This window comes from Dama dama, chromosome 19, assembly GCF_033118175.1.
Source record: "Dama dama isolate Ldn47 chromosome 19, ASM3311817v1, whole genome shotgun sequence".
NCBI classification, from domain to species: domain Eukaryota; kingdom Metazoa; phylum Chordata; class Mammalia; order Artiodactyla; family Cervidae; genus Dama; species Dama dama.
Genome location: NC_083699.1, coordinates 10,507,395 through 10,522,461, shown reverse-complemented (window position 1 = coordinate 10,522,461; position 15,067 = coordinate 10,507,395). Strand labels below are relative to the sequence as shown.

General features: G+C 44.7%; 1 protein-coding gene across 3 annotated transcripts in view; it reads right to left on the bottom strand.

Annotated features, from left to right (window-relative positions):
• Positions 1 to 846: 846 nt before the first annotated feature.
• Positions 847 to 15,067, bottom strand: part of KCNAB1 (potassium voltage-gated channel subfamily A regulatory beta subunit 1) — a 453,549-nt gene continuing 439,328 nt past the window's right edge. For 2 of the 3 annotated variants that reach the window (XM_061168184.1, XM_061168186.1), the window contains exons 12-14: positions 12,517 to 12,637; positions 8,213 to 8,301; positions 847 to 2,600 (exon numbers count right to left, since the gene is read on the bottom strand). In XM_061168184.1, the coding sequence (XP_061024167.1) occupies positions 2,511 to 2,600; positions 8,213 to 8,301; positions 12,517 to 12,637 (300 nt within the window). In that variant the 3' untranslated portion in view covers positions 847 to 2,510. The remainder of the gene's footprint in view (positions 2,601 to 8,212; positions 8,302 to 12,516; positions 12,638 to 15,067) is intronic. The other variant, XM_061168185.1, reaches the window with a different exon arrangement.

Genomic DNA, 15,067 nt, shown 5'->3' with positions numbered 1-15,067 from the left:
CGGTGACCCCTGGTGCACACCATGGATGAAGATGAAGTGGCAGTTCTCAAAGTGGGACGCCAGACACAGGGCTGCTAGTTTTTATTTCCCTTGGCCGAAGTTTCGGTATGTGGCTGGCTGCCACCCAGGTTACCCTTTGGAATGGTATGTTCTCTGCCAAGGAAGTCTTTCCAGAAAAGAGAAGAAAATGAGAGTGCATGGAAATTTTTCTTAAGGATAAAACTGTGAAATGTATTTATCTAGTATATTCACCATGGCAGATGATTTGAATATTAAACTATATGTTCCCATGGTCAAGCAGTAATGTTTGATTTAATTTGCAGTTTTTTGTTTTTTTTTTTTATAATTACATCTCTTTATTTTTGGCTGTGCTGGGTCTGCACTGCTGCCTGCAGGCTTTCTCTAGTTAGAGAGAGCAGTGGCTTCTTGTCGTGGAGCATGGGCTCTGGAGTGCGAGGCCTCAGCCGTGGTGCATGGGCTTAGCTGCTCTGCATCATAGGGGATCTTAGTTCCTGGACCGGGGATTGAACCCATGTTCACTGCATTGGCAGGCAGATTCTTAACCACTCGACCACTAGCAAAGTCCCTACAGGTTCTTTTAAATGAGTTTGAGAACGTTTAACCTTAGTACCGAATATTTCTAAAATCCAAACAGAAATATCTTTAGTAGCTAATCACTTTATCCATTAAGAAAAGTTTGGGTTACAATTTAAATCTTTTTGTAAAGCTGTTTCTGTTAGGTATCATTCATTGAGGCTTACCTGCCAGCATTATTTTTATTTAGATTCTTACTGCCTGTTTTGTAAAGATATATATATATATATAGCCTTCTAGTGATAGACCAGATAAAAACTAATTGTGAGATTAAATGCATGTATGCTTTTATTACTCAAAGCAAATAAATTGCAATTCCAATTAAATGACTTCAGCTCATTTATGCATACAGTAGTTCACTGGATTGATTGAACACACAATGAACAACTGAAAAATGACCCATTTCCATTATTAATCTGATACTTTTGGACAGAAAACCCCAAACTATTTCCCTATTAGAATACAGGTAATAGTAATCAAAAAGAAAATTTGTTGGTATTTCATACTAACATTTTAAGATTTAGAAAACCATGATATACATATCTGGAAATGATGCCAGAAAATAGCATTTTAAGCTGATAGTATACTTCTTCTGTAAGTCTCAGTGATTTCTACTTGGGTGGACCTGTTGGCCAGTAAATTAAATTAGAATTTTGTACATGCTCAGGTGTCCAAATAGAGATATAGGACCTCCCCCCTTGACATACACCTTCAAACTGGAAAAAAGTCTTCTCACTCCTTACAGGTATACACACAGTATACTCAGGTTTTCTCTAGTGGTATATTCATGAGGGTAGGTAGCCAATAGTGGCAGGGCTGGATACCTCAGCTGAGTGCCACAAGACTAGGCCCTATTAATTCATGCAAAGAGGTTTCATGCATATAATTTAATGCACATAGTGTGATTATGGAGTCGGGAAGTTCTTTAGCATTTGCTTTTCTTTGGGTGTGTTACTTTACCCAGCATATGTTGAGTAGTGACAGCATTTTCACAAAGCCCGTGATTTAATTTCATGTTAAAAACACCAAGCATTATGCTGTAAAATCCCAGTGCTAATTAAACAGCAAACATTTGCCTTTCTGGATGTTTTTACAGGTTTACTTACAAAAGTGAGCATGTGTGTATTTATTTTTAAAGCTCAAATATTTAAACTTGCAGAAGCTGTGCCTACAAGCAGTCAAAAAGTATAAAGCAGGTTTTAGTAAAATGTAGAAAAAAATGAGTACTTCATTGCAGGTACATTTTATTCAAAGCAAAGCTTCTGTATTAGTGTAATTCTTGCTTTCATAAATTAACCAAACTATCTCTAGTTAAAGACGGGGGTCTTCATCCTCTTACCATCTCTCCATGTAAATGAACATGTTAGAATCCTAACAGACAGTTTGGAGAACCTGCTATACAGGGCCATTTCTGAGGCCAAGCAACGCTAAAAGGTAATGAAAGCAGATAGTAATTTATGAAACAACGTGAATGTGCAAATAGAAAAAAAAATACAGTAAAATTGTTTCATCTGATTCTCTCAAGGAAGACTTCTGAGTGAACATAGCCTCCTCTTTCTGATGCAATCCACACTGAATCTGTGGATTTTGTAACCTATCCGTGCCTGAAGGTAATAAATATGTCTTTTCCCTGCCAGATACTTAACTTTGCCTAAACATGAGGTGTACAGAGCAATGTAGGTGACTCCAGTCCAAGGTAAGAAAATAGAATATGGATTTTCCTGTTTGTGAGTTTTCAGGTATGTTCATAATTTTAGGTGCACAGTGGTGGTGACAGCAGACACCTCAGAATCCAGGGACACTAGAGGTTGAGCGGTGGGCTGCTAAGTGATTCAAAACACTGGCTAGTAACACCATCCTGTACCTGTACAGACCGCTGTTTTACCCAGGCAGCTCCTTGTGGCCCATGCACTGCCTTACGATCTATAGTCCTTTTTGCTGTAGGGCTTGTTGCGCAATATGTTATCAATCTCGTTTACCACGTGTGATGTCATCTTTGGGAGAACCTGAGAGCACAAGAAGAACAAAGGATGTCATCAGTACTTGGTACTTGATTTTTGTACTGAATGTTGAGTGACATCATCTAGACTTGGATATGTTTACAAATCACCACCAAATGCTGCCTTCCCAGCAGACAGGAAGCTCCGTAAGGTCAGGCCTTGTCTGTTCACACTGCAGCTCTAGAGCCTGTTAAGGGTGCTTGGCCCTTGGTAGGTGCTCATAATTTATTGGTTGTCGTAGAAATATAGAATACCTAGAGCAGCTCTGTCCAGTAGAAATAAAATGAGAGCCATATATGTAATTTTAGATTTTCTAGTAGCCACAGTAATACAAGTGGGAAGAAGCAGGTGAAATTAATACACATTTTACTCCACTAGAGTTGAAATATCATTTGAACTTGTAGTCAGTATAGAATGTAATGAAGATGTTTTACATGTTTTTAAGTCTTTCAGACCCAGTGTACGTTTTACACTTTTAATTCCATTTGGATTAGCTGCTTACACACACTCAATGGCCACATGTGGCCGGAGGCTACAGTAGTGGACAGCATGGGTCTAGAGACTGCGATTCTAGCTGGTGGGCCCAACCCTGGTATAGGAGAGCCACAGGTTAACCGGCTTCCCAGGTTGATGGAAGAGCATGAAGCGAAGTCTGAACGGGGTGATACAAGTGGAGCGTGAGTATGAGAGGTGTGGAGATGATGGGAATAGGGAAGTTGTAAAGAGTGGAAGGCCTTGAATGCCGTTTTTTGGAGTTGGAATTTATGCAGTAGGTGGTGGGGAACCTCTCAGGACTTCTCAGCTGGGAATGACCCCACCAGACACCTGGACGTATTCTGAAGGATGAGTTGGAAGGAGATTGAAAGGGGATACAGATGTTAGAAATACTCCAATCACAGCCAGACACTAAGAGCCTTAACTAGACTGTAGTGTGTGCATACTCAATCATGTTCGACTCTGTGACCCCATGGACTGTAGCCTACCAAGCTCCTCTGTCCGTGGGATTTCTCAGGTGAGAACACTCGAGTGGGTTGCCATTTCCTACTCAACGGGATTTTCGCAACCTAGAGATGGAACCCTAGTGTCTTGTGTCTCCTGCACCGGCAGGCAGGTTCTTTACCGTGGCAGCACTTCGCCAGACAGTGATGGGGGAGGAGAAAAGGAGTGACTCGGAGAGAGATTTTGGAGGCTGATGGTGATCTCAAGACTGGGTGACTAGGAACATACTGGTGTAGGTAACTGTTGTGAGACCGCAGGAGGAGAGGTTTAGGAGCATGAGAAATTTGGGGGGGCGGTGGGCGGTGGATATGCTGAGGTTAAAGTGCCTGTAGGACGCCATGGAGAGGTGACTTGCAGGACTGGAGTTGAGAATTTGCAAGTTATTTGCACAGTCATGCTCCCTGAAGCCCTGGGAAAGGATGAGCTCATCTAGGGACGGCTCATGTTTATTGCACGAAGTGGGCCAAGGGCACGCATTACACCACAAGACAAGAGACAAAGGCAGACTTTCTTGCAGGAATAGTCTGACCCTGTGTGGAGACCGTGGTGAAATACATGCACAATGACCGACTGTGCGTCTCAGCCTCACCCTTCAGTCATTGGCCAGGGTGACCTTGTCTCAGCGCTCGCCTCAGAACCCGCAGGGCCCGGCTGGATGGCAGAGCTCCTTCCTCGCTGGTCTGTAACATTCTCCTCTCTGAAGCTAAAGGAGAGGCTGGTTTCTCACCAGCTCTGGAGCCTCAGAGGATCTAAACTATTGTACCATTTAGAGTGAGACACAGCAGTGAAACTCAAATCTAGAAACTGGACTTGTCAGAAGTTTTGTGTCTAAATTCTAGTAGGTTAGCCATGGGAGGAAAAGGATTCTTCATTTATTATACCAATAAGAGATTTAAATATTAGAAAAGTGAAATCATAAAAGTATTTGAATAAAACATGAAATATATATATGTATACATATGTATGTATGTGTGTATATACATGTTTGCGTATGTGTGTGTGTATATATATATACACACAAGACGTAAGTATTCAAGAGAAGTCACACAGTCAGCATTTTATGTGAAGTTGCCCAATTTTTTAACGTTGGCAACTATTTGAAAACATTTTCATCTACAGATCACACAAACATCCCACGAGCTAGCAGCTTTGCAGGCGTAGTGTTATTGTGACTGCAGCAATTCGGAGGTGAGGAAGGGTCTGGGCGGCACTGCGGGGCTGGCAGGTATTAGGGAAGTCCTCCCAGAACTGGGTCACTGTCGAGCTGGACCTGGGGGATGGAGCAGGATCTGGCAGGCGGGGGTGGTGGACACTGTAGGTGAAGGACCACTGTTCTGGGGATTCGGACATCCTGGGGGAGGTAAGCGAGGGGGTGGGGGCCGGGAGAGATGAGCCTGGATGGGAAGGCCTGACTGCTGAGAAGCCTGGACTTCTCTGAGTAGGTGGTGGGGACTCAGAGGGGCTCTAAGGCTGGAGGATGGGGACCTGTGCCGGAGGGCTGCCTGCAGCTGCGGCTTCTCTCCAGTCTCATGTGTTGAGGCTCTGATTGATAAATGCGCCTCCAGTTTATGCTCACCTTAGGCACATTCATTCCTTGGAGCAGCTGCCTTCCTTTGCCCATTACAAACTTCCTTCCTTATAGCCCCGGACACTGCACTCTTATTCAATTTCTCCCACCAGTGCTGGGAGCCCCCAGCAACCCAATCTACTCTCACTGTACAGAGGGGCCCAGTCACAGCTTGCCAAGGGCGGAATCTCTGGTGCTGGGCTCACGGGAGGTGGGGTAGGAAGGGAGAGGGGACAGTAAGCCCTCCAGGTCCCTGCTTGACAACATCCCCTTTCTCTTACCCTGAGAGCCTGGAAGCCCCATCCTGCTACCAGCCAGAGTTAGGGAGGAAATGCTTTGGGAAGATGACTGACTCAGTTCTCCTCTAAAGTATATCTTTGGCTATCTGGAGAACTCCCACAACCCAGGAGTTACCTCTTATTTTATCACAGGTACCATCTCAAGCAGTACTAGCCTCCCCTTGGAATGGCAGTGATCACTCCATTAGCATGATAGGAGTCCCTCAGCTCCTCCCTCTTCTTGCCAAGCCATCCACCAAGCCATGTCTCTCCAAAACCTGCGGAATCCTTGCTAGTCCAAGCCACCGTCACCTGTCACCTGGATAACCCATCCTTGCCTTTCTTCATTTTGTGTTTCACACAGCAGCCAAAGCAATCTTTAAAAATTCAAATAACAGTGTAACCCTTCTCTTAAAACCCTCCAAAGGATTTCCTATGAGTACAAAACTCTGACTGCTCTAGTGTTCTGTTTTGTGTGACTTGTCCCCTGCCTGTGCTCACCACCCTTTATGCTCACTTCATGCTGACCACATTAGCCTCAGGCTTGTGCTTCCTGGAGAAAAGCCAAGTGCCTTCCCATCCAGGTTTCCCAGATGGCCTAGTGGTAACGAACCCGCCTGCCACTGCAGGAGATGCAGGCGATACGGGTTCAATCCCTGGTTGAGGAAGATCCCCTGGAGGAGGGCATGACGATCCACTCCAGTATTCTTGCCTGGAGAATCCCATGAACAGGGGAGCCTGGTGGGCCACAGTCCAAGGCGTCACAGTCAGAAATGACTGAGTGCGCGCGTGCGCACACACACACACGCCCCATCGCCTCTGCGTTGCTCTCCCCCGCGTGTGCTTTTTGCAGGGCTTTTCACATGCTGCGTCCTCCACTTCCAGGTTTCTGAATATACATATTCCAGAGGGGCCTTTGGCAAGGACATTATCTAAAGTGGGCTCACTCGTTTCCCAGTTGGTCTCTATTAAAACACCATCTTCATTTATTTATTTATCCCTTCTCACTTGCAATTACACTGTGCCTCTCCCACTGGAATGTCAGCCCCTTGAAGGCTGGGTGATGTGTGTCTGCTTTCCTGTGGTGTACCCAGTGCTGGCTACAGAGCAAGCTTGCCTAATCCACTCTTTCTCAGGCAGCCCGTGAACTCTTGAGGGCAGTGACCTGTACTTATCTCAGAACGCTCTCTGCCTAACATGGTGCCAGACACAATAAGCACTCAATATGTATTGTTGTATGTATCAGTTGCTCCGTCGTGTCTGACTCTGCAACCCCATGAACTGCAGCACGCCAGAACTCCCTGTCCTTCACTATCTCTCAGAGTTTGCTCAATATATATTAGTGGAATTGAAATCACTGGATTGCATTTCAGTTCTTTTGTGTATAGACTGTTCCTCTGTTTCCTCCTCCTCATTGTGTAGCCTTTATCTGTTCCCAAAGCATAAGTGACAAAAAGAGAAGATGGGAGTGACTTGCATAAGAGGAGCATTCCCCAGGCAGAGACGGGGAACCCCACAATCCAGCAAGGGTTGTGGGCCTGGGGGCTTCTCAGAACCAGAGAGGCAAAGGTGATCACCCAGCTGCACAGCCCTAAGAAAGGGGATGGTGGGTAGGAGGTCAGCACCTTTATCTCCAGCATATTCAGGGCTGTTTTTCAAAAGAATTTTAAAACATTTTAAGTTTAATCTAGTTTGTCCCCATCTCCATCTACTTCCTTCTGAGAGAGGTAGCAGGGGTAAGTACTGGTTTCAGGGGAGGATGGACAGAGGAGAAGCTCTTAGTTCTGTTACCCAATGAGCAAAAAAACACTGCTCTAGCTCTTAGGGCAGGTGACAGCCGTGGCAAAAGTCATGGGTGGGCTCGCTCCTGCGGCCCCTGGAGCACGGTGCAGGCTCAGGACTGAAATGTGGCCACTAGGGACGGGATGGTCACCACAGCCTCCAACCCACCCCTCTCCAGGGCTCCCAGGACATCTCTCGCTTCCCCTCCTGCTGCCCTTACAGGCTTCCTGGGTACTGCAGGCACCATCCAGGCCTGGCAATCCCTCCAGGGGAGGGAGTAGGGGTAGATGCTCCTGAAACTGCTATTAGGGAGAGGTGATCCTGGAATTCTGAGCCTATTTGTCTTCGATGTGGCAAATATTCATTCATTCAATGGGCATTTCTTGAGTTGAGTTGACTAGGGGCCACGGAGTCCTAGGAACTGGAAAATCAATGGAGAAGCAAGAAAGACACAGGTCTCTGACCTCAGGGGAGACAGGCAATTATACTACAGAAGTGCTGAGATGGAGAGAGGAATATAGGATACTAGGAGAGCAGAAAAGAGGGGCTTGGCATACTGCAGACAGACAATAAAAATTTGTAGGGGAAAAAGGTGAATACATGATTATGCATATTGTCCTATGGCTGCTCCATTTCAAGCCGGTTATAGGGAAGGCTTTCATGCTTAGACCTGGGAACCCAGTTGCCAAGTGTAACAGTGCTTGGGTCTTAGAACACACTGTCCACAGACACAAACCGTCCCAAGAAATAAGCCTGGAGGATACTGACTGTTACAAGAAGAGGACATCCCGGGATTCACGTTCTGTGAGAGTTCTGTGGCTTCTTTTGCCTTTGTCCCCATTTCTCTTCTCCCCCCTTCCCTGTATCAGGAGCTGTCACGCCACTCAGCTGTGAGACGATGAAGGTCGGGGGGAGCCAGGACACTGCCTGGGGCATCCCCAAAGGCACCAGGAGACTCCCTGGAGTTCGGTGGTGGGGGCTGCAATACTTGCCTGAATGGCACCGAGGTTTTCAATGAGCTGCTCAGGAGTGGATGATCCCAGGAGAACGGAACTCACACCCTCGTTTCTCAGGCACCACGCTGGGAAGAGAGAGCACCGGGTCAGGAAGGCCAAGCACTTCTGACTGTTGATGAGTTTGCAAACACTATCTGCAGGTTCCTCTGTCTCAACCAAAACCTGTTAACTTTGTGGGAGGATGGAGGTGCGCTCCGGCATTAAGGGCCTCAGCAGCGCCCCCTGTTGCATGGAGGACTTGGTAGAATCCGTGCATGTGACCTGTGGCCTCAGGCCCCCTCTGCCCCACAGGTGGGGCATCCAGTCCAGAAACACAGCCTTGTTCCTGAAGACACCGGACATAGCTCATGGATGGTCGTCTGGATTCCTGTTTCCATCTGTCTTTCCACCCCATTCACGCTGTCACTTTCCCCTCATCTGTTATGTGGAGTCCTTGTAGACTCTGGGTATCTGATCTGGATCCTTTCTTTCCACTGACATGTCAGCCCTGTCTGGACTCCCTGTCTTCCTGACATGAGATTCATGGAGATCATCTCTCTTGCTCACCCTCTAACTCCTCACTCCGCCTTTACCTGTAGCAGCCTCTGTCCTTAAACCACTATTCAATCTTGGCCCTGTCGCCTTCAGCAGATGACCTGGCCTTCTCCTTAGTGCAGAAACTTGAATGCCTCCGGTAGGATATCCCTTAATTCCCCACTCGCCTACCGACCCAAGTCCACACACACACACACACACACACACACACACACACACACACATACACACATCCTTCAGTTTCAGAGGCTATGGGGTCATGTCTGTTCAAAGCCAAACTCTGTGCTGATCCCACTCCTTTTGCCTTTTCTTGGACTTGATTAGATTCATTATTCTCTTCTCTTGTTCTCCTAGATTTTTGATTTCTTACTGTTCTCCTCCTCTTTATCAAGAAAACATAATCAAATTTCTCTCATTCTAAAATAAGCCTCTGGACTCGCCTGGTGGTCCAGAGGTTAAGAATCCGCCTGCCAACACAGGGGACATGGGTTCGATCCCTGGTCCAGCTTCCTGTCTCCTCACTCCCTACCCTGACATTTGGGTGTCAGCAGCACTATTTGTGAATCCTCTCCACCCCCAAATATCATGCTCTGTTTCTCCTCCTCCAGCCCTTGGCTCAAGCGGTCCCCTTGGTCTGGAATGTGCCTTTGCCTTATTAATATCTACTCATCATTTGGAATTCCTCATGGGCACAGCCTTCTCCCAAGGCCTTCCCTGAGTCCCAGGCTGGGTTGGGCACTCCTACATGCTACTTCCCTCCTCCCACCTCCACCATGCCCTTCTCAATTGGGCTTCCCAGGTAGCTCAGATGGTAAAGAATACGCCTGCAATGCAAGAGACACAGGTTCGATCCCTGGGTTGGGAAGATCCCCTGGAGAAGAGAATAGCAACCCACTCCAGTATTCTTCCCTGAAGAATTCCATGGACAGAGGAGACTGGCGGGCTACACAGTCCATGGGGTCACAGAGAGTCAGACATGACTGAGTGACTAACTTACACATTTTATCATCACACTGTACTAAAATTATCCATTAACTTCTTGACTTGTCTACCAGAGTGTGAGATGTGTGTTATTTGCAGTTGGATGCTCAGCACCCAGCCCAGCACCTGCACACAGTAGCTGCTTATCAGATGTTGGTTGAGTCAATGGGGGCGTGAATCACTGATAGTGAATAATTGATGGGCATCCCTTAAGACCTTTCCTCCCCCCTTTGCTCAGGCTATACTACCAACTGATGCTGTTAAGCTGTTACCATGCTCAGACCTTTTAAGGCAATCACTAAATCCTTCCACATGGGCAAAATAATGCCCGATGAAGGCAACAAGCCAAGTGATCCCAAGGGTTTTTTTTTTTTTTTTTTTTGGCTGCTTTATTTCCTGCTTTGCACTTAGAACTCTTTTTTGGCACTTGTGGAAGTTCTGAGGGCAAAGCAGGGCACTGGGAAAATTATTGCCCATAAACTACTTGATGTCAGCAACAGCTGATTCCCCCGTGGGCGGCCGGGCGCAGGAGAACTCACTGGGCAGGGCTGGCCAACACCAGATAATCAGCATCTAATCAGGTGTCACCCACAGGCGCATCCAGAGCGCCTCTTTATGAACGAGGTGTGCATGCAGGCTCCCGTGCGGATGTGAGACGTGAGAACCAGCCCACAGTTGGGCTCAAGTAGCCTGTTTTCTGCCAGAGGATCTCCCCTCCCCCCACACTTCTTCTAGATCAAAAGTAATATGCCTGGAAATAATTTCCTTCTCGGTTTGAGAGTTCTGTGGTTAAAAACAAAACTACTTGTTTACAAAGAAAAGAAAAAAAATGACAGGCAAGAAAGACACCTGGGGACACAGAGGGAGGAAAAGGGAAAAAAAGTATGCTTTAACTTAAACTCGGACTCTGTAAAGATTCATGTACATCTGACATTTAGTGAAAGTCTAAATGTTGTAATGATTTTCTCTTTAGAAAGACAGTATTCCTCTGTCTCTTTCGGAGCGATATTCAATACTCACTTTCATGTTACCACTTAACAACCATCTTTACGGCTATGGTTTAAGAACAGGTGTTTTTCTTTGTGCCTATACCTCTGGCCATATATGATGGCTAAGAGTGGAAAGAGTTTCGGCGCAGGGTGTCTGATTCTTTGCAAAACCATCGTCATCTTCATTCTCATCTTCACTAGTTACTTACTGAGCCTACTCTGCTTTACATACATAATTTCCTTTTACTCAACACATTTGCAAGATACATACTATTATACCCATTTTGCAGATGATAAAACTGATAGCAAGTTAAATAACTTGCTGATGGTCAACAGCTAATACCCTTTACTGCAGTCATTAAAGCTCGAGGGATGCTAACTAATCACATTAAATATAATCTTTGCTTTTTAGAAGAGAGGGTTAAAGCAATAGTCATACATATACTTAGGTAAATGGTATTCCCGCCCCCCCAAAACCCCCTTCCATTTCCATCTTTCTGTGACTATTTACTGCCAACTATGATCTTCCTGCCTTCTAACATCAGAAGGGTCAAGCATTTAACAAATATTCTGTTATTTTACTTGCACAAAACTTATCTTGAGCTTTTTATCTCATTGTTTCACTGTATCTGATTTATCCCAATTCCTGCTATTTCTTATTCCTTGGGAATTTTTTCTAGAATCTATACCCATTTTATTCTCTTCTCACAACTACCACATGAATTCTTTTCAGCCTCTTCTTCATTTGTAAAGTGGCGATGACAGTAGGGGAACCATTAATGTCTGTGATGGAGGACTAGGTCTAGGACCAATATATACTTTGTGGGATTGTTCTGACAATTACAGAGACAAGATGATAAGCATAAAGAGCTTATCACAGAGCCTGGCAGATACTCCTCAGCAAGGGAACTGAAAATCTAACTTTTCTGTTTAATCCCCAGTCTCTCACCACTCGTGGCTGTTGAACACAGGAAATGTATTTAGCCTGAACTGACATGTGCTATAGGTGCAAAATGCACTCTGGATTTTGCAGGAAAGTGTGTGAAACATTATTACATAGAAATTTAATAAGCATTATATAAAAATATAATAAGCTTTTTATATTTACTACATGTTAAAATGACAATATTTTGGCCATATTAGATTAAGTGTGGTCCTAAAAATTAATTTCATCTATTTCTCTTTTACTTTTTTAACATGGCTCCAGGAAATTTAAAAGTTAAACAAATGAGGCACATTGCATTTCTCTGGGACTGTTCTGAGGCAACGTGGTTTTCAATTGTCACCAGTAACCGTGACCTTTCATTGACCCCAATCATTTTCATGGCCCCCAGAAGTTTTGAGACGCTGCTCCCCTAAGACAGGCTTTCCATGTGGCAGTGGCTTGACCTCAGTCACAGCCCTGCACCTCAGCCTCTCACCAACCCTGCCTTAGCTTCAACAGGGAAGGAAAATTGAGCCAGAAGCAGTGGATGTCACCACATAGCTCAGGGACACTCACCCTTGACACTGTGAGGATGTGGGCGTTTTCACTGACATGTTCTTGTTTAAACTGTCTTATAAGGGAAAGGAGAGGAAGTGAGCACAGTGTTTCAGCACGTGGAACACTCTGAGGAACGCTACAAAGCCTCATTTTCGACAGAATTAACCGGGAGTGTTTGATTCAGAGTGCCTGCTCCTACACTCGGTATTTTATCATGTGAGAGATGTGAATCAATAATAGAGAATGCTCTCATTCTCTGTGGCCCAGCAGGGCCTCCCTCCGCGGTGACTCACCCACGGCCAGCTGAGGCAGCGTGCATCCCAGACGCTCTGCGATCGGGGAGAGGTCTTTCAGCTTGTTCTGCTGTTTTCTCCCTTCTTCACTCACAATTCTTTCCTTCAACCACTGGTAGCACTAGAGATAAGAAGAACATTTCAATGTTAATGTCTGGTAAGGGTTTGATGCAAAGACTGTCAACTCTATTAAAGGTAAGAGCCTTGTGGTGAATTCCTGAGTCTCCTTGGCTCTGACCTTTCTGTTTGATGGAAACAAGGACGCCTATGTCTTCATGCAAAGAAATGTTCCCCGTGGTCTCACTCCTTATTTATTGGTTCAAGACAGATTGATTTTGTCTAAAGCTCACCATTCAAATCCATCGACATGTACAAAAGTTGTTAAAATCCTGACATATAATCAATTATATCCCATCTGGAAAAGATGGTTCTTATTGTGATAGCCCTTAGAATGTAGGTGGGGGGAGGAAGGTATTTACATCTCACCAAGGTCTATTATGTTTCTTTTTTTGTGCAGAAAATTGGGTGCCAAGCTTTCTGCTTAAAGGAAGTCATTATGTTACATTCTTGCTGTAGCTGCCCTTCTCCCTCTTGCCTTCAATTTACTCCTAGTCTCTTCTGTATTCTTTTAATACGGTTTTATCGTTAGCTTTCTCCACTCCTTTCTCGAAGCAGATGTGAATGGTATAACACATAGGTACCAGTACATTTTTAAAGTGGATAAAGTGGGTAAAGACTTTCCCAAATGTGTATTACATTTTTGTATAATGTTTGAAACTTAAAAAAGCAAGGATGCTTATACAGGTAAATGGGAAACTAATGTTTAAAACCTATAAGAGGAGGCTGACTCTGATGCAGCCTATAAAGTGTGCCTAATTTCCTAAATATAAGGAAAGAAATCTTTTAGAACTTCTCAATGGCCTATTTTCCAGAAGGTTCTGCTCTTACTATGAAACAAGGAGCAACAGACTCATATACAAAACTAGCACTGGACAGCAGCACCCAAAGGAAAAGAATATCTGTAAGAATGTTGGTCTGTTTCAGTGACAATAATAAGAACCATCCCCTGTGTGGCCAAGTGGACTTCCTCCATTGTGTGTGTTGTGACATAGTTGCCGTCACAGACCGTTTCTGTCTCAAAGGCAGCAGAAAGCTGGGCAGTCATCACCAAATCTCCACCCACGTGATTTCAGTAGACTGCTGGCTTTCAAGTATTTTTTTCATCATTGCAAGACAGTATTTCCAAAGAAAAAGGCAACTGCACTGTTTTTTTATGATTTCTGGAATGATTTTGCAGATATGAAAAGAAGAAAGAATAAGCAGACCCAGTTTTGTTCTCTTCCTAGACCTCAGGGGCTTATGGTCTGGCTCCTTACGTGAAGTTTACTTAGCAAAATGGTCAAGAGTTTTCCCAGTCTCAGCTCCAGAGACCTCAGCTTCTTCCAGGAGGAAGCACAGCCTGGGGCATCTCTCTGGAGATGATGGCTGGTGCCAGCAGTGATGAGGTGGACAGTTAAGAGCAAGCAACGCTTCCCCGGCAGCTTGCTGGGTACATCAGAAAGTCCCTGAACTTACTTCTACTGTCCTCAAGGGGAAAAATATCACCCATCCTCATTTCAATCTCATAACATCTTTCAAGGGACCAGTATCTCTTATTCAAATGAAAAAAAAAAAAAGCTTGAAAACCAATAGCCAAAAGCCTCTTGAGCTATTGCTTTTTACTACTAGGAGAGTTCCTCAGGTTTCAGTATATACCACACACATAAAGAATAATTGACTGACTTATCAATCTTACGAAATTCCAGTTTTTGAAATCTTATTATCTGCAACACATTTTTATTCTTAGGAGTGAGTTACAAGTTGGATATGTGTGTTGAGTGTGTGTGCATGAGTGCATGTAATGTTTGCATTACACACGCATACCATACTGAGAGGAAGATTTCTTTTTAAATTTAATTTAATTTTTTAAAAAATTTTTGGCTGTGCTGGGTTTTTGTTGCTCTGTGCAGGCGTCTCACTGTGGTGCCTTCTCTTATCATGGAGCACGGGCTCTAGGATGTGGGACTTCAGTGGTTGTGGCATGTGGACTCAGTAATTTCAGCTCCTGGGCTCTGGGGCACAGGTTCAGTAGTTGTGGCCCATGGGGTTAGTTGCCATGTGGCATGTGGGATCTTCCTGGACCAGGGATCAAACCTGTGTCTCCTGCAGTGGCGGGCAGATTCTTTACCACTGAGCCACTGTGGAAGCTCTGAGAGGAAGATTTCTGAAACTAACAAATACCAAACATTCATTTATTGAGTACTTTTCTCTCTACCCTCAACATAAATCTCTGTCTAATCACTGGGAAACACAATCAGGTTACAGTTTTATAAAAGTAGATGCATAGTATTTATACTGCTTTCCTCATACCGAAGGAAACAAATGTGTTTTGGAAATAAATAGCTTTAACGGTTTTACAAGTGGGAAAATGTTTGCATAGGGAGGGGATGAGGCTTAACTAAAATTTCAATTAAATATGGAAGTGAACCAGTGTTTTTGGTAAGAAGATTGA